The sequence below is a fragment of the Colius striatus genome, chromosome 4 (genome assembly GCF_028858725.1).
Source record: "Colius striatus isolate bColStr4 chromosome 4, bColStr4.1.hap1, whole genome shotgun sequence".
Classification (NCBI taxonomy): Eukaryota; Metazoa; Chordata; class Aves; order Coliiformes; family Coliidae; genus Colius; species Colius striatus.
This window is the reverse complement of record NC_084762.1, coordinates 42,228,421-42,253,903: the sequence shown is the minus strand read 5'-3', so window position 1 is coordinate 42,253,903 and position 25,483 is coordinate 42,228,421. Positions and strand designations below refer to the sequence as shown.

General features: G+C 38.9%; 1 protein-coding gene across 3 annotated transcripts in view; it reads left to right on the top strand.

Annotated features, from left to right (window-relative positions):
• Positions 1 to 25,483, top strand: part of GNAL (G protein subunit alpha L) — a 198,470-nt gene that overhangs the window by 130,905 nt on the left and 42,082 nt on the right. For all 3 annotated transcript variants that reach the window (XM_061996073.1, XM_061996075.1, XM_061996074.1), the window contains exon 5: positions 852 to 949. In XM_061996073.1, coding sequence (XP_061852057.1) covers positions 852 to 949 — 98 coding nt within the window. The remainder of the gene's footprint in view (positions 1 to 851; positions 950 to 25,483) is intronic.

The following is a 25,483-nucleotide window of genomic DNA, read 5'->3' as shown; positions in this document are numbered from 1 at the left end:
TGATTTTAGGAAGTTGTAGCTGGAAAAACTCAGTTATGGTTTGACTTACCAGTAATGACATAGCATAAAATGGACTCACAGCTTTAAAACAAGCTGGAGCATGTGAGGCTCTGCAGCAGGGACTGGAGGAGTGAAGTTGCTGGTAGGCAGGATTGGATCTACTGCTCTATATGTGTGCATTTTATACAGCAGAGCTATGGCTTCACCATCAGCAAGGACAGCTTTGATTCCTCTTTCAAATAATTCTGAAATAAGCTTTCCGGCAGATATTTCTGGATTAAGCTGCCTGGGATAGCTGCTAGGAAAAGCACATTTTTGTGCCAGGCAGCTGCTTGGAGGAAGCAGTGTTGAGCAAAGACTCTGGAAGTCTTGCAATCAAATTATTATATTGCATGAGAAAATACTGAGCAGTGGAAAGTTGTGTTTTTCAGGAAAAAATTACACAATCTTTTTAAAGTTACACTCTGTTTCTTTCTCTGGGAGGCTAATGTTTATAAGCTGAGCAGATTTTTGCATCCCTTTTATACCCTTTCCATGACAGAAGCATAAATTCAGTTTAAAATCGAGTGAACATGCTTCTAGGTAGCATTTGTACTTACAGTAAATTTTGTATTTTGAAGACAGTCTTCGTTACATATCATGCACTGGAAACTGTCAGCAGTCATACGTTCAGCATATTTTACAACAGTTTTGCTAATAAGTGTTTATTGCTTTTCTTTTTAAAGGTGTAATCTATTGTTCTGCAAAAATGTAGAGCATGAAGATTGGAAGGAAGAAGAAAAACATACAGAAAGGAGGTTGAAAAAAAAAATGAGAAGTGTTCTCTTATTTGTTGCATTTTCAATTTTCAGGAATTCTTTGAACATGCAAAAAAGCTCTGGGATGATGAAGGCGTAAAGGCATGCTTCGAGAGGTCAAACGAGTATCAACTGATTGACTGTGCACAGTAGTAAGTATTTCCAATGGAATTAATAGCCAAGAATGTAGTCAACTATAACAAACTCAAAAATGTATTTCCATGAGCAAGACTTGGGAGTTTTGCAATGCAGCAATTAATATTTTAATTCTCTGTATAGGCTGAGCATGTATAGCAAAATATATTGGTTTTGATAGTTTTATCATAGTTTGCCATTATTATACACTAAATATTCTTCCTCAACTATTTCACAGCTAATAATGATGAGTAGGAAAAAAATTAATTCAGTAATTTTAAAAATCTTTATTCCATTTGAAGTAGATTAAGTTTTAAAAATGCAGAGTCAATCTAAGGAAAATGCTTTGTTTTACATTCTGAGAACCCAGACAGCATTGAAATTGCTCAATGTTTTCACGTTACATTAAGGTTTCTGAGATTTCAACCTAACTGGATGCATACCTGCATTACTAATACATTTTTTTAAGGAGAAAGAAAGATAAGCAGTATTTCATTAAAGATAATATGTTTGGTGTTCTCTCCTTCATACACATCAAGTGAACCAGTGCATATTTTTGTAATATAACCATAATCCTTAAACAGGCTCATCTGATTGGAAATGTTCTGAAAGGAGATGCGTAGAAGACTATGAAGGTGCAAATCATAAATTGATGAAAACAGATTAACCAGGAAGTAGTCCATTAAAATGCCAGGACTGCAAAACTCAGCTGTCCTCGGTAATATCCCAGCTCTGAATTAGACTTTGACCAAAAATACACATTTCATGTGAACTACTATTGCGAAAATGTATACTCTTGCAGTTGCTATGTGATTTAGGGTTTTCAGAGAACACACTGTAGTGTGTTATGATTTGTCTAATTGGCAGTACGGTCAGCAGCAATGCCACAAGTCTGTTAGAGTGTTCAGTGCTTTGTTTTTCTGTCCCCTCTGCTCTTGGAGAATGAAGAACAGGAAGCAGGCCGTGTTGCTAAAGGACTTGTCATGCTTCTGCTGCAATGGATAATTTTGATGCTGCAGGTCATAGTTTCTTTTCCCTCTTTTCAGACTATTTTTGGGAAAGAGAAGGATCCGGTAATGATTCATCAGCACATGGAAGTGAGGAAAATCACATATGTGTAGGAAGGAACTCATTTGACCTCAGTGGAAGGGTTTTTTGAACGTACCAAACTTAGGTGTTTACTTGCAGTCCTGAGTGGCTAGAATTGCAAACAGTGGTTGTACACAAAAAAATACAAAACTAGAAAGTTGTCCTAAATTGTGATCAATGGGTTTCCCCTCTGCCTTCACCCACCACCACTGCCATGGTACAGATCTGAGCTATTCTTGCTGAAAAGTCCAGATTGAGTGTTTATGATATCAATGAATACACTTAAATAAAACATCAGAGGAAGGAAATACAATAATGACATATATTTTGTATCTCCCAATCCCGCTTTGGAAAATGGTGCTGAAAGGACAAGGTAAAATATAAAAAACTGAATTATAGTATTATTGTTATTGTGCTTTCTCTTAAAAAAAAAAAAAAAGCCTATCTACAGGCTTTGACAGGGAGATCAATGCTAATTATCATGTTATGTCCAAAACCAAAACACAAGAGGGGAAAAAAATTTATGTAGAATGAAGTCCACTGGTCTGAAACATAAAACTAAATCCTATTATTTTTTTTTCCTAAAAACTTAAAAGAAGATTACTGGAGTTTTGTCTATGTATCTTCCCACCATATCTTACTGGCTTGCTTTTTCTGTATTCTGAGATTATTACAGTGATGTATTTAATGCTTACATAATTCTTCATCTTTGAGAGACAGCTCTCAAGACACCTGTTTCAAGACAAATCTTTGAGATAGTATTTGATCTTTAAATATTCCTTAGGTGTATCTGCTTTCCATTTCATGATCTACCTGAAAATGTAAGAGCTAAGTGACTTATCCACATTAACAAGCCTTCAGTCTTAGAGCAGAGACTTGACACTTTGGAATGCTAAGCACTGGAACGGGCTGCCCAAATGGGTTGTTGAGTTTCCTTGTCTGGAGACATTCAAAACCCACTTGGGCAAGCTCTTGTGTGACCTACTCTAGGAGGTCCTGCTCTGGCAGGGAGATTGGACTAGATGATCTTTGATTCCAACCCTTAAGATTCTGTGATTCTGTAATAGCCATGTCATTAATCTGATCAAACAGCCTTTCTCTAACAGATATTGATGATTTTAAATAGTGCGATGTAATCTTAACAGAAAAAAAGATACGAAATAATGTACCCAACTTCTCTCAGCCCCTTCCTGACTCCTTGAATATTAGAATGGTGCCAGTAGCACCAATGAAAAGAAGACATAGAAGTTGCTGTGTCTTTGCTGAACGTGTGTATTTACATATTGCACAAGAGTAGTTGTTTTACTCCGAGGAACGCTTCTGTGCTAGCATTGTGTGGACCTTATTCGGTGTGGTGGGTCATATCCACCCTATAACTGACAGAACATGTGAAACTGAGTTAGGAATACCATTCTGATATGCACAGATGTTTTCTTATGTGCACTTAATTGGGATTTTGAAACATCTACAATGTTTTTATTACACCAGCTTTGGGAGAAAGCATCCCACGCCATCAGCTAAATCCTAATACTTTACTTGAAGGAAGAACATTATCAGTAGGTCACTAATTTTTCTGCTTAAAACAGTAAAGCCAAACAAAAAGAATCCCAACAAGTTAAAAATATAATTGGATTATAAATTGGGTGGCTGATTTCAAATACTGAAAAGCGTTATTAGCCAGTTATAAAGTCAGCAGCCCAACTTGCTGACCGTTAAATGGGTTACAAATACAGTGTAGTTTGGAATAGTTTAATTTGGCTGCAGTACAGAGCTTCTGTATTTTTAAAACTTAACCTAATTTTCTTTATTACTGTGGGAGAAATGTTTTCCTGGAAATAGAGGTAGTAGAAAGACACAATAACAAATATTTATTTACATTAGGCCTGAAAGCTGCCTTTCCTTGAACTTTAATGCCCTTTTAAAGTTAACCAGGATGCTGTTCCTTCACAGAAGTGAGGATGGGGCCTGCTTGTCACATGATTTTAATATCCTTATATGACTGTCCATGTATCTACACGTTTTCTAAGTGTCTCATTGGTACATCACGTGATATTTGTAATAAATACAAATCTGTGGCCAAGCCAGAGACCTTGTGGTCTGGCAATGATAAGTGTATCATAAGCAACAATCTGTGTTGTTCATAATCACTAACTACAAAGATATTTATGTAACTCTTGGAGGGGGAAGTATTGCATGACTTTCATATATTTCATTATCATAAAACTGGCAGGTTGTTTTTCCCTATCTTCTGATTTAGTATTTCTTTCAAGTTAAATTTCAAATTACATTTCAAAAAATTATATTTAATTTGAAAAGTTAATTTGATTTACACAAAAAGTTCCACTTAAACATAAGAAAAAACTATTTCACTGTGAGGGTGACAGAGCAGTGGCACAGGCTGCCCAGAGGGGTTGTGGAGTCTCCTTCCTTGGAGGTCTTCAAGACCCGCCTGGACATGTTCCTATGCGACCTGATCTAGGTGACCCTGCTTCTGCAGGGGGTTTGGACTACATGATCTCTAAAGATCCCTTCGACCCCCTACCATTCTATGATTATGTGATTTAGTTTTGTCCCCATTTGACTTATCTAGATTTCAGTAGATTGGTTTTGTTTATGAGGATAAATCTTACACCTTAGTTTGGTTGACTTTATTTTGAACTACTGTGATTGTGTCTGCATTCATATACTTTGTATTCAAATAACAATAATGCAAATTCTAGGTCTGTAAGGGACTTTCAGATTGTGAATTAGTGCTGTCTTGGCATTGAGCTATCTGTTACAGAAATAATAGACTAAAATATGTTCATTTAAAATTTCCTGTAATTCTGGAAGTTTTCTAAAAGCTGAATAGTTTCCTGTAAGATTAATGCAACTCCATTTTCTTCATTCATTCCATTTCTTCTGGTTATTGAATGCTCAAATTTTATTGTATCTATGGAAGAGAACTGCAAAGAAAAGTTCTACGAATGCAGAACAGACTAAAACAAAGGTCCAGATATGATAGCCTTCATTTAAAAAAGATGAGTTGATAATGTGTCTTTATAAACTTCATGATTTTAACTGAATGAAAATTAAATGAAAAAAAATGAAATTTTGTTTTAAATAATAGCATACTGTGAGGTACAATTATAGGTTGTAATCACCTGTTTGGTGTATATATGTGAGTTGACTTTATCCTAATGACAGTGTAATGGTTTCTGTATTACAAGTCCCCTTTCTTCACTGCAAACCATACCATGTGCTAATTGGTAGCTACTCTAGCAATCCCAGAAAAGACAGTGAAGTTACTTACTGCTTGGAGATGTAACACCACATGCCCAAGGACAGAAGTGAAGACTTTTGCAGAGCATTTGGTCATCATTGGGAGATACCAGGCACCTGCAATTTGGTGACATCCATCTGTTGTTTTGTTAAAGTAAGAGTTGAGTTATCTTAGTTTTAATTAGTCACATGTTGGTTATTCAGATGACTCTGTAAAATTAGTTGATAGGGGATACTTACAGTGTTTAGACAGGTGATAATTTTAGAGCAGATGAGTAGACAAGCAAAACTATGTGCTTTTGAAAGGGGAGAAGTAAGAAAAAAACAGGATATTCAATTATCTTTTTAGATCACTACTTTCAGGTTTATTGGATGGTTCCAGAATTTAATTTCGTCCCATTGCATTGACATGAAATAGTAGCATGGGCATGCCTGGGTAGCCTTAGATGGAAGGGTTGTACTTTGGCTCATTGAGTTCCTTGCTGTAGGAAGTAAACCAAGGATTTAAGGGAACCCTGCCCTCAGCCAATACTTTATCCCGGCTTGTCTATCAAACTTCTTTCCCTGATAAAGTATTCCACTTCTCATATACTTGAAGTGTGAAGGCCCAGTTGGTCTCTATGCAAACTTTAGGGCTAATGAAACTTGATTGTGCAAGTTCTCAGGAAAGCAAACACAAGGGATATAAGCCTGGCCAAAGAAAATTTATTTTATATTTGAGCTACTATACATGGAAAAGACAGACCTGGAGTTCTCTTTATTTGCAGTTATTCTGTCTTGAAGAAGGGTTTCAGACAACTTCTGAGGCATCTATCTTGATACTAGGTGGATTAACTTAAAAATTAAAATAAAATCTTTGTTTCATTGTTCACAGATTCAGCTCCTAATGTAAGAAAACAGGTAACTTCTCCACAGCAGCACTTCTTTAAACCAAGCATATTGCTGTGTTCTCCCAGAGATAGGTTTAATTACTGGCATGGATATAGTCATCCATAAATTCCCTCTTAGAGTTTGAGACCAGAAAGCCTGCCTTGGCATTGCATGCTTCTTTTGTCTAATGTGGCACTTAAGTCCTATGTGTTGGTATGTACCCAGGCTACACTCACAGCTGTAAATAAATAGGAGCATTAGTGCAATCTGTATACTTACACTTAGTGTGGCTTCACAACTTGTTACTTAATACTGCTTCTTCTAGGGATTTTCCTAGAAGACTGGTTCTGTCATACTCCAAATTGGATTCTGCTAAAGCTCCCACAGAGACAGGTCACGCACAGGCCAGCAGCTAAGTCCTTCCTGCGGTGCCCTCCCCACACCAGTTGTCAGTGAACCCAGGCCACTTGCAGCAGCGCTATTGTTCTCAATAGTAACCTTTTCAATGCCAAGGTCTTTGTTCATTCCTAATTCTGTCTGATATATACAGTAATAACTCCTGATGTCTTAACAGTATCAAGCAGGTTTCAGCTTTCCCAGCTTATATAGTGGAACAGCAGAATTGCTGGGTTTTATTTTTCCTCCTTGTCATTAGAGAATAGGAAATAAGTGCATTATCATTTTAGCTTTTTTGTATATTTTACAATTTCCACCATATATAGGACTAAATCTAGGGATTATGTCCTACTTTGTGTATTTGTTCATGGCCTCTCTGTCACTGTACACTGTTCATCTCTGTCTAATTTAAGAACAGTGGAAGAGGAAGAAAAATAATCTGCTAGGCACTCTTGAGATCTGGGCCAAAACTGTGTTGAAAAATTTTACAAGCTTCTTAATATTTATGTAAAACTGTCACTGATCCATCAATTAGTGACTGATTGTTGCAGGCCATCAAACATTTTTTACATACCCCATATCATAACTTATCAAAGTTGATACATGGAATTGAATGCCTTCAGTTGGATTTGCATGCTTTCTGTCCCAGATTTCTTCATAGTCATTGCTGTGTAGGGGTAATTCAGGTATTTTTTCACCCAAGAAAATAGATACCTCCCAAGTTGTACAGCAGAGGCCCCGTAGCACCCTTGTTCTCTATTGCCAAGGAAAGCGAGAACTGTTTATGTTCTCCAGGAAGATGCCCAACAAGAAGTCAAAAAAAATCTGACCCGATGTGCTTGCATATATAGTGTGACAAAACTGCGGCAAAAAAATATAAATGCAGTTATTGTTGAATAAGATACTGTTTTCTAGTTAATGCAAATGTATTTTCTGTGAAATCATTAATACTCCAATCTATATTTAAACTGACAAAGATCGATCATCAGAGTATCTACACCACTTATGGACAAAATGTTAAGGAACTGTAAGTCTTTCATTTTGTCCCTGGGGGAGCAGTGCAGTATCTGTGTGTTCTGACATCAAGAAAAAAACCAAAAATTACTTAATTTAAATCTGCTGGCTTTTTCAAACTTTCTGGGAGCACTGGAGTGAGTGTATGACACACCGCCATCACTCTGTTTGGAAAGATTTTGATGTCCTGTTGCTCCAAAACACGCCACCTGTGTGCTAAAACAATCCCAGTGCCAGACTTAGTTCTTGTGAGGATCATTATGACTATGTAGAGAAAACAGAAACAGAGGAAAGTCCTGTTTGTGCTTTCTCTGTTCACTGCGTACTTTGAAGGCATCTTATTACTTCTTTGTGCAAGCCTGAGAAAGCAAGGTAGCTAACTGAAAGGGAAGCAGGCCCAGGAAATACATCTGCTCAAACTGTCTTTTTCTCGTGGAAAGGAAGGGAGCAGAGGGAGAGTGGGAAGAAGTAGCTCGAAGATTAGGGAAAAGGAGAGAAGACTTGCATACTGACATGGTCTAAACTTTTTGGAAGTCCTTTATAATGGCAATTATGTTTATTTTCAACTGTAACGTAGTATGACTGTGGCTTCAGATTCATATTTGAAATGTTCCTTTTATTGCCAGACTAGAGCCAGAAGGTACGAAACAGCTCAGAACTCCTTTCATCTTTGCTTTTTGTCTTTAATAAAATTTCTTTTATCATAGTGAATGGTGAAGTAAATGTGGATGTATGTATGATAATTAAGGTAAACTTACTGATGATAAATCAGAGAATATTACTTTTAAAAGCAGCAATTATTTTTAAATTAGGTAGCTGCTTGTTAAATATAAGACAAATACTTTTTACTTAGAAAAATGAGGAAAAGTATTAATTACAAATGTTTAATTTCTCATGTAACTCAATTTTTGGTGGCAATATGGGAAAACCATAATAATTTTATTCCATCTAAAATTATGTTCTGGTTCATATATAACAACTCACTGTGACGATGAATTTTCTTCATTTTTCAAGATCTCTCATGCAGTATTACTTTCAAACCTTAAAAAATGATTACGAGTAAGAAGTAAATTTTGTTTCATTAGTTCACGAACAGGTTTTCTCCCCTTAGCTGATTTAACCAACCTGTAAATTGTTCTTTAATGATGGGAGGGGGGGAAGGGGGGGGTTAATTCTGTAGCAATTACTTTAGCCTAACTGATAAGTCTTCTAAACAGAAGTGGTTGCCATATAGGACAAAAGTCATTCTGCAGTGTGTAACACTTAAATTTTTCACTGTTTACTAGCTAGCAGACCACACTCTTGGAGGCAGAGTTGTGGTTTCTTAAAATATGCACTGGGAATTCTCTGAAATAATCTTTTCATCTGTTGCTGTGATTAGATTTTTGTTGTTGTTGTTCCCCTTTTTGCCCTCACTTCTAAAAAGCAATATTGCTCTATCTTAATTTTGGTAATCAAAATGCAACCATAATGTTACAGTACTAGTAGTGAAAACTGCAAAAGTATGGGAGAAGCAGCAGCTGTAGAACCCCCCAAAATACCTTTGTATTTTCAGTTTAGAGGAAGCAGCAGTATGAAAATACCATTTGCAAAGAGCCAATATGGAATAAGGGCATGTGCCTGCCTTTTTAGATACTTCAGTTCACAAATACTTCCCATAGCCAGAGAAGATAATAGTATTTCTCAAATAAAAAATGAAAAGATAGTTTATAAACACAGGAACCTCTCTGTGCTTTGCTGACAAATATTTTTTCATATTAACTAGTTTACTGTTGGAGAAGCCTTTAAGCAGCCCTAGATGGGCTACTCAAACCTAAAATTATCCGTACATTTTCCCACGCAATTCTGTGTGCATGACGGTCTGTTTTCTGCAGTTTTAGAACAAGTAAAAAGGTTGGAAATGGAAGGCAGAAAAACACAAAATATTCCTTAACCTCAATTTAAGGTAGTAATAAAGTGTAAAGACAAGCAAAGTCTAAATATCAGGGAAAGTTATTATAAATATGTGTAAGTACACTGGACTCTTTTTAAGTTGTTTTATTAAATATTTCTAATTTCCTTTGAAAAGGTATAGGAAGGATTCTTCTGTTGAGAAAGGAGTTCCTTACTCCCTAGTTAACAATATCTTCATAGAATAATGGAATGGTAGGGTTGGAAGGGACCTTTAGAAATCATCTAGTTCAACCCCCCTGTAGAAGCAGGTCCACCTAGATGGGGTTACATAGGAACATGTCCAGATGGGTCTTGAAGACCTCCAAGGAAGGAGACTCCACAACCCCTCTGGGCAGCCTGTGCCAGGGCTCCCTCACCCTCACAGTGAAATAGTTTTTTCTGATATTTAAGTGGAACTTCTTATGTTCCAGCTTCATCCCATTACCCCTTGTCCTGTTGCTAGCTACTGTAGAAAAAAGGGATGCCCCAACCTCCTGAAATCCACCATTTAGATATTTGTAAATATTAATAAGATCTCCCCTCAGTCTCCTCCAGACTAAACAGCCCCAGTTCCTGCAGCCTTTCCTCGTATGAAAGATGCTCCAGTCCCCTGGTCATCTTGGCAGCCGTGTGCTGGACTGTCTCCAGAAGTTCTCTGTCCCTCTTGAGCTGGGGAACCCAGAACTGGACACAGGACTCCAGATGAGGCCTCACCGGGACAGAGAGGGAGGAGAACATCCCTCAACCTGCTGGCCACACTCTTCTTGATGCATCCCAGGATGCCATTGGCCTTCTTGGCCACGAGGGCACATTGCTGGTTCATGTTTAGCTTATTATCAACCAGGACTCCCAGGTCTCTCTCTGCAGAGCTGCTCTCCAGCGGATCACCTCTGTTTTTAAAATTAATTATAAATTTTCCAGTTTTTCTTGAATGCCCAAGGAATAGTTTTCTTAATTTTTTTTCCTGACTACATACAGCATGTAATAGTAGGTACAAGCATGTCAGTGTAGCACAGCAACTCAGTCCCATTTGGAAAGACAATCCCGTAAGCGAATTAGAGGATTGCAAACAGGCCCATCAGCTGAGCTTGCCCACATTTAGTTTTCTGTGTTAGTATCATATACTTAATTTGGAGATAGGTTTTTCCATATCTCTTCTGCAGAGGTAAACTGCAGACTTTGAGAGGCTTTTGCAATACACGCTTCAAGCACTTTTAGAGCCTGAGCAAAAGCTTGCTAAATAATCAAGGCACTCAACATCACTCGCAGCGTACATGCTCTTAAAACATTAATATCCTTTAAAACAAAGAAAGATCCTTCTGTTGCACTTGTTATTAAAGAGGAAAGGCTGTGTTTCATATCACAGTAGTGACAGACATGACATGGGACTAGTATGGGGCTGAGTCAGTGAACTAGCACAGTGGGCTGATGTGACTCATGAAAGTGGTCAGATATTGAGCAGGGAGAAGGACAGGCTTCTCTGTAGGACTGGGTTTCATAGAGGGACATTTTGTTTTAATTACAAATAATACAAGATCTTTTTAAAATATAAGAATGAAAAATAATGAAGTTAATGAGCAAACTTTGAAAGCTGCCCTGCAAATTGAAGTCTTACCTAGAGTACAGATGACTGCCGATAAAGAGAACCTTAAATCCTGTGTATTCCCTACTGTCAAGAGTAAAACTAAGAATCACTTACAGTCATCATGCTGATACAGCTGAAATCCAGAAGTCCTGATTGTGAATCATTTCACAGTGTCAGCATCTCAAAACGTCGTCAAATGAAATAAAACTGCAGATGTTTGTTATCTTGATATGCATGCAAGATTTATGAGTAGATTTTAGAGGGAAGTTGTAGGTCATTCTGTCAATTGTGGTGTTATTTATATGCTGTTCCTTGGTTTAAGACTCTTCCAGTCTACGCGTGGGAGAAAAAGCAAGCCATGACCAAATCCAGTTTCATTATATTGCGGGAAACATTAAGAGTCACTTATATTTACTCCACTTCTCCAGCTTTTGTCGATTTATATAGTGTAATTCAGCCTGTTCATTTACAATTCATTGTTGAGTACGTGCATGTTCTTTGTGGAAGAGATTAGTTAGTTAAAGAATAAGTTAGCCTATTAATGAGCTTATGATTATGTAACACAAATGTATTTTAATTTTTTTTTACTATGCTCTAGAGAAAAGTGTGTTTCATATTCAGTTGCCTTAAACCTAACCTACTGTGAAACACTTTTTACGTTATAAATTCAGTATGATACAACAACTGTATAATAACTGTAAGTTGGATGCTTAAAGAAATAAGAACACTGAAAATTTAATGACAGGTTGTATGGGCTACTATCAAATTATTTACATTTTGGGTTGGACTTTCCTTAAAAGCTACGTGCATTTTTTCACTTAGAGATGGTCAACTCTTTTCCTTTTTTTGTTTTTAATTCAAGTAGACAGTTTCACACCACGAGATAAAGAAAGGCCAAGTGTCGTATTTCTTCGTTAAGGAACTACTCAGTGCCCTGACTGCATACACAGGCTCCTCTGCACTAACATATATACACAGCCCTGTTTATATTAGGATCTACAAGAAGCTAGAGTTTGGGTGGCTGTGTTTTTCTAAATTAATCCTATACTAAGAGTTTTGAAAAAAGAATGATGGCAGAATGCAGAGGTTAAGAAATAAGAAAATAAAATATGGTTTCTACTTTGTTAGAAAAATGTGAAAGCTAAGCACCTATTTTATATCTCAGACTAAACCAAAATAGAGTCATGATATTTGTCAGTTTGATTTTAATCCCAATTTTAAGGTAAATGAGACTCGGGAGACTAAGCAGTTTAGGGGTGTCTCTTCTCATAATTAAGTTAAATCTAATTTTGTTCATTTTAATACCAGACAACAATGATGTTGTCAGAATCTTTTAAAAGTTTATTTGACTTTAGAGAAAGTGTTTCAATTATGTCCATTGTAAAAGTATTCTTTCTTATTTAATTAGAAAGATTTATTACAATGGTTAGTTTTTACACAAAGTTTTAGTTGAGCCTAATTTAAGCTGTGGAAAAGAAAATACATCTAAAATGTATCAATAGACATCCTGATTAATGGAAACAACAAATGACTGTCTACCAGAATAAAAATTATGTAAGTTATTTGTTCTGGAATTGATTGAAAAAATGCTCATCATTTTACAACTACCCTGACAACTCCTCTACTTGTAATCAGAAAAGAGAGATTATCTTTAGCATAATCTTGAAACCAGTTGTATGGGTTTTCTGAGACTAGTTTTCAATTTTAGTTTCCTTTCATGAACATTGCTGGAGAGGTTGAAGGTGATTTTTTGCTATCAAAAAAAACATTTAAGTACATTTGTGGTGGGTTTGCACGGACTGTTGTCTGACCAAAGCCTGCTGATGTATTTCTTGACTCCCCACCTTTGCCTCTTTGCCATCTTTTTGTCTGTGTTAAAGGAAGGGTTCCCTACCTTTCTTCTGGTTTAGAAAAATGTGTTGGGGGTTTGGAAGATCTGCATTCTGGAAATTAGCATCCTCAAAGTCTAATGGTACATATTTTTGATAATTATTGGATTTTAAGGTTCTTTCCAATTACGTTGTGCAGAAGTGTAATGATCAGCATGTGTTTAATTTCTTGGCCTCCGCTCACTTACTGGCACAACTATGTCAGACCTCTAGCTGCCAAGACTACTATAGTAATTATTAAAAAATAGTAGAGTGTTAAAGAGCACTATTAGCACTAGAGTTTATTCTGTCCAGGGAATGTAGAAGTAGCTCAGATGGTAAAGAAACTTCTTAATCCAGTATGACTTTTATATTTGTTGTGTTGGTTGTCCTGTTACCTTACATTGTCAGGATCTTAGAAACCTTTTTCAGCAAGCTTGCTATAAAACTAGATTTTGGCCATGAACGTACTGGATTCTGCTTTGAAAATCTTTCCTCTGAAGAGACAGCTGCCATTGAACAAACATGTTGCTACACTCTACAGAACTGGCAGGCCTAGGTATGAAGCAGTCACAATAAACTATAGTTCATTACATCAGCATTATAACTATTGTGTTTAAAAAATAAAGAGGTCAAATGAGTCACTAGTTTTGCCTCAGTTTCCTTATGCATGGAAGTTTTTTCTGATTTGTGGGTTGTTGGGTTGTGGAGGATTTTTTGCTCTAACTTATACACTGGTTACTCACCACTTTCCTCCATAGTTTGTAGGCAGTTGATGTCTGTAGGGTCTCATGTCAAGATGAGAGGTTCTTCAGAGGAGGTTATGGTACAGAAAGAGTGCAAAGTGCTTCCTGTCAGTGCCAACCAACACAGAGAAAAGCTAGGTTTTTGACATGATGGTACTTCAAAAGTAATAATCAACAGATTACATTATGTAAAAAAACACAAGGATGCGAGCTCTATTAAAGTTCATTAATAGAAATTGGTGGACGGTGAGGTGGATCGAGAACTTTCTGAATGACAGAATGCAGAAGGTGATCAACAGAGCCAAGTCAAGTTGGAGGTTCCACAGTTGATTCTGGGTCCAGTGTATTCAACATCATCGTCAGTGACCTGGATGAGAGGACAGAGTGTACCCTCAGCAAGCTCACTGATGACACCAAACTGGGAAGACTGGCTGATTCTCCAGAAGGCTGTGCTGCCATTCAGCAAGATCTCAACCAGCTTGAGAGCTGGACAGAGAGGAACCTCATGAGGTTCAACAAGGACAAGTGCAGAGTCCTGCATCTGGGGAGGAACAACCCCCTGAACCATTGACCTGCTGGAGAGCAGCTCTGTGGAGAGAGACTTGGGAGATTTCATTGATAACAAACTAACCATGACCCAGCAATGTGCTCTTGTGGCCAAGAAGGCCAATGGCATCCTGGGATGCATCGAGAAGAGTGTGGCCAGCAGGTTGAGGGAGGTTCTGCTCCCCCTCTCCTCTGCCCTGATGAGGCCTCATCTGGAGTTCTGTGTCCAGTTCAGGGCTCCCCAGTTCAAGAATGATAGGAAACTTCTGGAAAGAGTCCAGCTGAGCGCTACAGAAATTATTAGAGGATGGGAACATATTTCTGATGAGAAATGCTGCAAGACCTGGGGCTGTTTTAGCCTGGAGAAGACTGAGAGAGGATCTCATCAACACTTACGAATGCTTGAAGCATGGATGTCAAGAGGGTTGGGCAAGCTTTTTTTCTGTAGTAGCACTGTGGTGGTTTAGTCCTGGCTGGGTGCCAGGTGTCCACCAAGTTATTCTATCTCTCTCTCTCCTAAACGGGACAGGAGAGAGAAATACAACAAGAGGTTTGAGTGTCGAGATAAGGACAGGGAGATTGCTCAGCAATTACTCTCACAGGCAAAACAGACTCAACTTGGGGAGAAAAATGTTTGCTTTATTAATAAACTATTAGAACAGGGAGATGAGAAGTAAAACTGAGTCTTCAAACACCTCCTTCCACCCCTCCTTCTTCCCAGGACTCCCCTTCCTTCCACTCTCAGTGGCACAGGGGATGGGGGTTGTGGTCAGTTCATTACAGATGGACTTTGCCACTGCTTCTTCTCAGGGGGAGGCCCTCCTCACACTTCCCACTGCTACAGTGTGGGGTCCCTCCCCACGGGAGACAGTCCCTCATGAACTTTTCCAGCATGGGTCCTTCTCATGGACTACAGCTCCTCACAAACTGCTTTGGCATGGGGCCTCTCACAGGGGCAGCTCCTCACACCCTGCCCCAATGTGTGTCTCCCACTGGGAGAACTGTCCTTCAGGTACCAACTGCTCCAGCCTGAGTCCCTCAGAGGACCGCAAGTCCTGACAGCAAACCTACTCTGCCGTGGGCTCCTCTCTCCCCACAGACTCCCAGGTCCTGACAGGAACTTGTTCCAGGGTGAGGTTCCCACAGAGTCACAGCCTCCTTCAGGCATCCATCTGCTCCGACGTGGGCTCCTCCATGGGCTGTGAGTGGGTCTCTGCTTCCTGGTGGCCTCCATGGACTGCAGGGGCACAGCTGCCTCACCATGGGCTGCACCACAGATCACAGGAGAGTCTCTATGAGTGCCTAAGCACCCTCCTACCCCTCCTTCTCCACTGACCTTGGTGTCTGCAGAGGTTTTCACATTCTCACTCCCTGTTGCTGCTGCAGTTTAGCAACCGCACAGCAACTTTTTCTCCTTCTCAAATACATTATTCAGAGACATTACCTCCATCACTAATTGGCCAGGCCTGGGTCTGCTGTGGGATCCATCTTAGAATTTACTAGCCCTAGTCCTATGAGCTACAGAGGGAGCTTCTGGCAGCTCTTTGTTTAAAGAAGCCACCCCTGTAGCCCACGCCCCGCTACCAAAAACCTGACCCAAGCAAAACCACTACAAGGACCCAGTAACAGGACAAGGGGTAACAGGCATAAGCTGGAACACAGGAAGTTCCACTTAAACACAAGGAAAAACATCTTTCCTGTGAGGGTAAGGAAGCCCTGGCACAGGCTGCCCAGGGAAAGTATCGAGTCACTTCTGGAGATTTTCAAAACCCGCCTGTGCAGCCTGATCTAGGATAACCTGCTTTAGCAGGGGAGCTGGACTGGATGATCTCTAGAGGTCACTTCCAACCTCTTAACTGATTCTGTGCCTCTTTTGTGGAGCTCATTGTAATATACAATATGTTGAAAGAATGATTATATGCTCTAAGATAAGTTGTAAGCAAGTTATACCTAGTTAGTGGATGAAAAGAAAGCGCAACCATTCTTGCACATTCTTTTTGTCATTTTTCATTTGCAATCAGTACTCCATCATTGAGTCCAGCCACTAACCTAACACTACCAAGTCCATAACTAAACCATGTCCCTCAGCGCCGCATCTGTGCGTCTTTTAAATATCTCCAGGAATGAGGACTCCACCACCTCCCTGGGCACTCTGTTCCAATGCTTAACAAGCCCATTTCCTCATGTCCTGACATTCATTACTGGAGACAACAGACTGACCCTCACCTCACTGCAACCTCCTTTCAGGGACTTGCAGAGTGATCATGTCTCCTCTCAGCCTCCTCTTCTCCAGGAAGAGCCTTATAGTCCAGAAGAGTCTCAGGTCTTTACATACAGTACCACCATCACTTATAAAGATATGCACTCATTGGATGTAGTTACAGAAAGCATACCAACTGGAGAAAAATGGGAGAAACAGGCATTGCTTTTGGAACAGATGTTTTCATTTTTTACTAAATCCATCCTTACTTCATGATTCTTAAGTGAAAAGAATCCATCAGAATCTCCCACTGGAAATTCACAAATGTTGCACAGTGTGCGTAAGTATTCAAACTGTTGACAAATCAAATATTAAGTTTTATATGCATTTGTGCTTTTATATAGTTTAAAAGTAGGCAGATAACATATCTCCTTCTCAGATTATTACAACCTTGCAGAAATAAAGTAGCAAACAGAACATCATTTCAGGAAATACACTTCCCAGAATCATAGTCCTTTTAAATATTTATTTGCATGGAATACTCCTTGTCTGTAGGAAGCTACCTTTTCAACTGAAAGAGCCGTTTCTTCTCCAATTATATGGCCTTTGTAATAATCAAATCCTAATTGTTTCTCAAAGTGAATGTAGGAGAAGGCACTGAAATTAATCTTCTGTTTGTTATGCAGTGGAGACCAATAAGGAAAGAAGGAAAGAAAATACATGGAATTGCATTAAATTTCAACAGACTTAACAGTAACAGCAGCAAAAATGCTTCCCATCAACAGTATAAGATTTTGAGGGACAGGGAAGGTAACAGCAGACTGTGTACGCACAACAGGGGCAACTGGCCATGCAGAAATGATGCTTCCCTTCATTTGCAGCCAGTTCATTGTCTTTTCTGTTCCATGATGAGGCCCTGGGTTGGGTTTTGCAAGCCTGCCTTAGAGCTGCTCACGTGTTTAAACTCAAGACTTTCCTCAAAGGATCTTTCTTCTGAGTTAAATGTAATGCAGTTGCAGGTAATCGTTTAGATCTGTGACTCACTCATCTGCATAGCTTGTCTGGTGCTCTGAGATATAGAAGTGACTTACCAGTTGCAGTTTTCTGCATTGAATTTTCCATATTTTTCCTGTATATACAGTTGGTGTGAGCAGCAGTGGATGTGTTACACATATGTAAGTAATAGAGAATTTTTCTGCCCAGTCTCTTCCAGATTTTCTACCAACTTGGGAAGGTAAGGGGATTCTGAAAATAAGCTGCTTTCCTTCCTCCTCCTAGCTGCTGCACTAAATGCGTCTTTTAGTTATCTTCCAGTCCTCTATACCATTCCCTCCTTGAGGCACTGTTTAGTCTACAACTCATAAATATTTCACAGATTATTTGAGGGTGATGACTTTGAGAGTAATATGCTGAGATGTAATATGGAGACAAATCTTCACCTTCATAATGTAGTTGGGTAATGCCAAAGAGGTTCTTCAGACTTTGAAACTAAGTATGATGGTCCAGTACTGTGCATATTCCTAGACCATCACAAGCAGCAGTGTTTCTCCATTTTAAAAACAAAAATCCTTCCAGGTCACTGCATGACTCTCTTCTTGTGCAAGATTGAATTAGAGGTAAATTGGCTTTGTCGCCTTAGAATGACTGTGCTTATGTTGTATTGTATTCTATTCGCAAAGCTCAAGGCTGGTTTTCGTTCTGGTGGTGTGACTGATTACAGTAAGATTAAACAGTATGGAAGCTGTTTTTCACTCCTCTTACTTGATTGTGAGTTTTAGAGCATGCTTATTAGTAAGCCCATGTCATGAAATTATACAAGTTTGGGAATCTTTTGGCTATTCTATTTGTGATATTCTGTTCTATTTGAAGAATTGGACTAAAGGGAAATCATTCTTGTTTTTTTGTTTTTTTTTTTTTTCTTCTTTCCCCTCCCCCCTCCCCCTTCTCTCTCTTTCTGCTTTGTCTTTTTCTTGTTGGTAGTTTGAGATACAGTAAGATGCCTTTCTTAAGGATCAGTCTGAAACTGTGCAGTACAATGCACAGTAATGTGAATGGTCCGTTGTCAGCCCTGGTTAAAGAAACCGTGACAAATCAGCAGTAGAGATGGAGAGGGAATCAGTTTACAGCTAAGAAAACTACAATGGCAGTTGTATTGGGAAATCAGTGTTCTTTTGGTGTGTTTTTTATTGCCCAAATGTCAGTGTTTCTCAATAGCTTGCTCACAGGAATAGGAGTCAAGGGAATTCTCAATGTCCAAATCACAGAACATGTGCTATTGTTTGAATTCTCCTCAATTTGTGAGCTGCTCACAGCAGGCTGTAATCATGTATCATGCTGATTTTTGGTATCTGTTATGCATTATTTCAGTTTCTTACAACTTTTGTCTTCGTTATTTACACAGAGGAAGCAAAAGGGCAAGCTAGATCAAGAAAAAGAGTTTTGAGATGCAGCTTTGCTCAACAATGCATTACCTGATTTGGTCTTGGGGTACTTTATTCATATCTTTTCAGTTTACCCATCTGGGGTGGGGCAGGGAAGAAATGTTCGTGCCTTCTTTAAGACCTTGTAAAAGCTGTTACTGTGTTTGATATTAAAGATTGTTGTGGAGGAGCCACGGGCTTTTTCAGTACAATGCAGTCATAGAGATTGGTTTGTCTTTCTGATTGCTGTGAAATAATTGTTAGTACCACTCTTTGCCAAAGACATCATTATTCTGTCTAGAAAGTATCAGTACAGCTTCATTACTTCCTGGAAAGTGTTTGGTGTGGGACAGAAACAGGTGTGGTCCTTCTCAATTCTCTTTGTCCAGCACATCAAATGAACTCTGTTCCCTTTTACTACAGCTTTAGATGAGACTGAATGAACTGGGATGTGAATCCTAATAATCAGATTTAGTGCAAGTAAAATAAATGTGCCTAAAATGTTTTAGTTCCACTTCATAATTTTGTTTGTTCATTTAATATTACAGATATTTTTAAGTTTCTTAGAAAAATACTTACATTAGAATGAAAGACAGAGAAGTTAAGCAGCATAACTTGCTTACCTAATCTATGATCCACAAGTTGTTGCAGGATCCCTTAAACAGGAAAGGAAAAATTAGAAAGTGATGGAGGAACATTTTCCCATAACCAGCTCAACTCTTTGTCCACACTGGGAAAATACACTGTGTTGGAAAATGGTTGGCCAACAGTTTTGTCTTTAATGTGTCTGAGAATCACTGTATAAACTGTGACCAATTCAAATGTCATTAAGTACCATTTTCCATATCTATACTAACAGAAAAACCATGTTCAGTAGTCAATGTGGTTTTATTATCTGCCAAGCATGGACAAAATCAGAGTTGTTGGTTGGGAAATACATACACCAAAGAGCTTTTAAATGTGGTAAATCTATGATTAATGTTAATGCTTTTAGGACTGTCAGGGTACAATGTAGATGTTTATGTAGATATTTTCACAGAATCTCAAGGGCTGTAAGAGACCTTGAAAGACCATCTAGTCTAACCCCCCTGCCAGAGCAGGACCACCTAGAGTAGGTCACAGAAGAACTCATCCAAGTGGGTTTTGAATGTCTCCAGAGAAGGAGACTCAACAATCCATCTGGGCAGCCTGTTCCAGTGCTGCTTCACCCTCACAGTGAAGAAATTCTTCCTTGTATTTCTTTGGAACTTCTTGTGTTCCAGCTTGTACCCATTGCCCCTTGTCCTGTCACTGACAACAGCCTGGCTCCATCCTCCTGACATCCACCGTTTGTGTATTCGTAAACATCAATGAGGTCACCCCTCAGTCTCCTCCAAGCTGAAGAGCTCCAGCTCCCTCAGCCTTTCATCATAAGAGAGCTCCACTCCATCATCCTGGTGGCCCTGCACTGAACTCTCTCCAACAGCTCCCTGTCCTTCTTGAACTGAGGGGCCTAGTGACTTTAAGGGTTGTTTGCTTTAGATTACATGAAACAAACATAATGTAGTCAGCCAAAGTTAGGAATCTTTGCTTCTCTTAATAAAAAGAGCATCGTCTGTGGAGGATGTTTGAGAGGAGCCTAGCTAGATGGTTAGAAGGCATCCAGGTGTGCTCAGCTCACCGAAGAATGTTGTCTTCAAAAGGTTACCCGGTAGCTAGTTCTGGCTGCATTTCAAAAGCACCAGTAAAGGCATCAAACCAGTATAACCACCTCTCATAGACGAGTTTATGCAGGGACTGTTTGCCATGGGTTTCCAGTGACCTGGCAGCCTAGGGAGAAAATGACCATTCATGGCTCTGAATTGTTAGATGCAATAATCTGTGCCTAAATGGATAACACTTTTTAATCCATAGTTACTGTGTTCAGAATAGATAGAGGAGGGCATCCCTTCTTTTAATAAATACAGTGCAAATAGGCAGTGTTTGAGTGGAGTGTCCTTCTGTAGGACTGACTGCTAAGATTATATATGCTATTTGATTCCCTGCTGATTAAATTATATTACAATTTCATCTGCCATCTGTCCATTATAGACATGCTAAGCAATAGACCCAGAAAGGCTTGGCTTTTTCTCTGAGGTTTTATTGGAAGAGGAGCGTGAGAAGAGTCACACCCTTAATCATTATAACTGCATTGGTACAAGGACTCTTCCTAAGAGGGTTTTCCAGGAAGGTTCATTCTAGTGCAGACAAGCTTTTGGGGAAACACAATCAATAACCTTCTTCACCCACAAGCTGTAGTGGGAACTTCTTGTATTCTTAGCAGCAAAGCACCACCCTTGCAATGACTAGGTAATCTCTAGAGGTCCCTTCCAGCCCCTGCCATTCTGTGATTCTGTGCGTTATTCATGCAGCCAGCTCCGCCATTCTGTCTGTGTCCAGTTGTTTGCCCCATCAACTGCTGATGGTGCTGCAAAATCTCGTTGCAGTTAGAGAATAGAGGACTTTGAGAAAGAAAGAAAATGAATTTTCCATAAGAACTGGAAAGCCTGTCATTAAAGCAAAAAATATTTTCTTTGTTTTATAGTTCAGAAATATCCTCTATTTAAACTGGCTAAGTCTTCTTTACTTTTTTTTTTGTTGTTAGATCTGTTGCTTGAGCTAACCTTTTAAAAGTCTCTTTTGAGTGACTTTTTTATAAAGGAGTTCATTTTGGTGAACACAAACAGAGTAGGGTTTTGTTGAGGTACAATACTTCATCATCTTAAAATAAATATTTTCTTCCAGTTGCTTTGCTTGGTAGTTGAAAACTGCTAGAAAAAGGTCTACATATTTTATTTGTGATATGATAGGACTGGGAAGGAAAGCAATAAATAATGATAACAACTCTTAACATAAACTTGTTTTCCAGTGGTGAGGCTTATACTGTTTTCTTTGTCACACAGTGAGTAGTCCCAGCATAAATCACGTCTGTATTTCAGTTTTGTGTTTGAGCAGTTCCCAGAGTTGTCACCAGATTTCTAACTGTCCTTACTATTTCTACTGTGCGTTTCCCAGCTGATATTAGGAGGCATTGCCCATGTACTGGCTGATCCTTGCATGCGTGGCAGCTGGTCCTTCTAAATAAACATATCTCTGGAAATTCAAAGGTAATTTGCTGATGGCTATAAAGTATAGCACAAATGAGAATATATTTGAATTACACGGTAGCTCTTTATGGGAAATACTGATTGCACTTTTCACAGAGTTGCACCAGCTAACATCAGTGTAATTCACAAATGTGCCATGTCTTATTTTTAATCTCGTGGTGTGGTATACTACACTGTGCATGCTGCATTGACTTGCTTTTATTTTACTGCTTACAACATGTGAACGTGGGAGGGACTTCAGGTGTCGCTGCACCTCACAGAGAAATGAAAGTTCTCAGGCCTGCCTGGCTCATCTGCTGTTGCAGCCAGTCTCTTGACTACTTTCCAAGGTGACAGTCATAGCTGCTATCAGGCCTTTCAATTCTGAGGAGTGGTCCGTGGTCTGAGACTCTAGCAGAACTAGGCCCCATGCCACTCAAAGTTAGAGTAAAAACGACATTCTCTTGATTGAGGAAACTTTGAATCACTACAGAAACTCCTTCTTTACCCGTCCTGGTACAGGTGATGAGATGACTCATAGCAATCTTTTGAAATTGCATGCATAGATTAATTTGATCTCTATTTCTACCCATAACTGAGCCTAAGATAAACTGAGGCATAGAACTGCAGTCGATAAAGCCTTTCTCTGGCCCCATAGTAGAGAGGTGGTTGAATATGTCTCTGTATCCCTTTGCACTATCAACTCTAACCCTGCAGCAGATGACCAGATGGCCACAGGGTGTGTTTGTAGCTACAAGATAAATCTCACAGCAAGCATTTTCCTTCCATCACTTAGGGACGTGTGCATAAAAATTTAGATTCTTTTCCTGATTAAAAAAAAGTCCCTGGAAACTTGTCTTCATGAGAAACATTGCTTCATGTGGCAGCTGGGAGAACGTGCTTGCCTGGTTTTAGTGTAGGGCAGCCAAAATTTGTTTGTGGTTCTAAAAACATTGTAATATTTGAGAAAGTAAAAATCCATTTATATTGAATATAAAAGATCACAATTGTCATTTTCTTCTGGACTTTGTAAGAAATGTGTAACTTTTGTACGATGGCTCCTGTCTAACATGAGATATGATAGGTGAGAAGTAACAACTGCTCCTCCAAACCATTCTGAAAAATACTGGCATGTGCTGTTAAACCACTTAGAAATATAATAAGGCAGACAATGAATAGGATTAGAGAAATGTGGAAGTTTGTAGAACTGGTAGCAGTGGTTGACCGCTTATATCCACCAGCGGATCTTGTTCACAGGGGAAGTCAGAGGAAAGCTAGCTATTAGTACAACTTTGTTTGCTCTAAAGGAAGAGGGCCCAACAGAAGGGAGCTTCAGATAGCAGTAGTGGCCATTTTGATGTATATTTTTAGTGCAGCTAAGATAACGTTTGTAAACTGTAGCTTATGTTTAAACTCCCATTTGGGGTTCATGGTTTGTTTCATTTTGTCGGGGTATTTTTATTAGCACTTCCCCTGCACCCTTTCCTTTCCTTTCCTTTCCTTTCCTTTCCTTTCCTTTCCTTTCCTTTCCTTTCCTTTCCTTTCCTTTCCTTTCCTTTCCTTTCCTTTCCTTTCCTTTCCTTTCCTTTCCTTTCCTTTCCTTTCCCCAGCTTTTCTAGCTCCTGTCCTGGAGCAGTGTGCTTTTGTTTTAAGGTATTCATAAACTTTTTTAAAAGTAGATTTTTAATTTAGAAACATACTGTGTTCAATAATTGCTTATCAGGGTGAAACTGGGTCAGTTTGCCTTCGTACTTTTCTTTTCATGGCCTTTATGGCCTCATGCGCTTATTTTCATTTAGCAATAAGACAGCAGATGCAGTTGACATTGCTTTAAATGTTTCTCACCTGGCCAGGAAAGGTACACATTAGAGGTTGTGTCTGAGATTTTCTTCTGAGATCTTTCATGACATTGAGCATGTCTTTTGTGCAGTGGGACTTTTAGATAACGTGTCTGACAACTTCTAATTCTGGTCTAGAATTAACTTTCCAAAGCTGAGAAGTTTCATTTAGTTTGTAGTACAATTTTAAAGGTAGACATAAAAGTTGTGACATAGCTGTGTATAGGTAGGAAAATGGTTTTGAAACACTTCCTGTATTGCCAACCATTTTGCTCTACAGAAGCAGGGGAGAACAAAGGAAATAATGAGTGTAATCTGGCCACATTTTTTAAATGCTGACACGTTTATCCTGCACGTGATGTTAAAAACTGAGGTGTCATAAAAGAACCAAGAATGCCTTTAGAGGCTGGTATTTACAGCCATTTTCTTTCTTTTTATCACAGTCACAGCATACTAGCTGGAAATCTAAGCAAGTAGTCAGCTGAATATACACATGGCTAGGTTATCTCATTTCTAGCTGCCTGCTTTGTTTATCAAGCACTTATGTAATGTCCCAAATTATATTAAGGCAGAGCTGTTATCCTAGCGCTAATAGGAGAGACGAACAGAGCAGGGTGTGAGGTGTGTAAAGGGATGGCTGCTTCTGTTCTCTCTCCTCTCCTAAGCTTAAGAACTTAGATCTACATCCCATCCCTCTTTTGCTTTCTAGCGATTTCAGTGTGAAGCTCTAGGACTTTATGCTTCACGCTTCTATCGGTAGCATGGAGGCACAGCACTGAGGCTGCGAAGGCAACAAGTGCCAGACTGTAAACACTGATTTAAATGCTATCAAACTGATTTGGGGTTGGAGGTAGACCAGGGATTTTCAATACATGTTTACAATTAAGAATATAAACAGAATTCCATGTTTATATGTCCCAGTTACAAAAAGAGGCTTTTAAAGCTCTGGTTTGAACTCCTTGTAAGTAAAAGAATAGAACAGAAAGGAAAATGACAGTCCTGTGAGCGTTAAATCATACTGTTTCCTCTCCATCACACACAGTTGCTTATAAAAACTCTGCTGCAGAGCTGCTATTTTTCATTCTTTTCTTAAACTATACCCTTCTTCTGAATGTGTGTGTATGCAATGGGGTTTTGTTTGTCTTTTTTGTTTCCCCATGGCAGAATGTAAAAAAAGGGTTTGCCTAAAAGACATATTGAAGTTAATAATTGTCTGTTCAATTAAAGACCTTTTAACAGTAACACAACACAGTATTTTTTTGCATAAATAGGTTGATACAGACTCACTGTGGCCATTACTCAGTCATGTAACTCATAAGCAGCTAACTGTAGCCAGCCTAAACTGGTTTCAGGATTTTGTTGGAGTTTTTTGGTCAATAAATCATAACCTCTCTTGAGACTTATGAAAATTCCTTTTTAGCTGTGGTAGTTGCTAAGTAATGTCCGTACTTGGATAACAGTTTAGATACCAATCCTTAAATTGATAGCTTGCAAACAGATGGCTAAATTTATGCAGAGAACCTTTCCGGACAAAGCCATCTAGTTTATTTGCTGCTTTTTACAAGATAAAGCCTTGAAATCTTTCTCTGCTTAAGCTGCTGTTTGTCATCTGAAGTTTCATTAACTTAAAGGTTCATATGTGAAATAAAAGTTTGAATCTCAGTTTCCTTATCATCTTCATT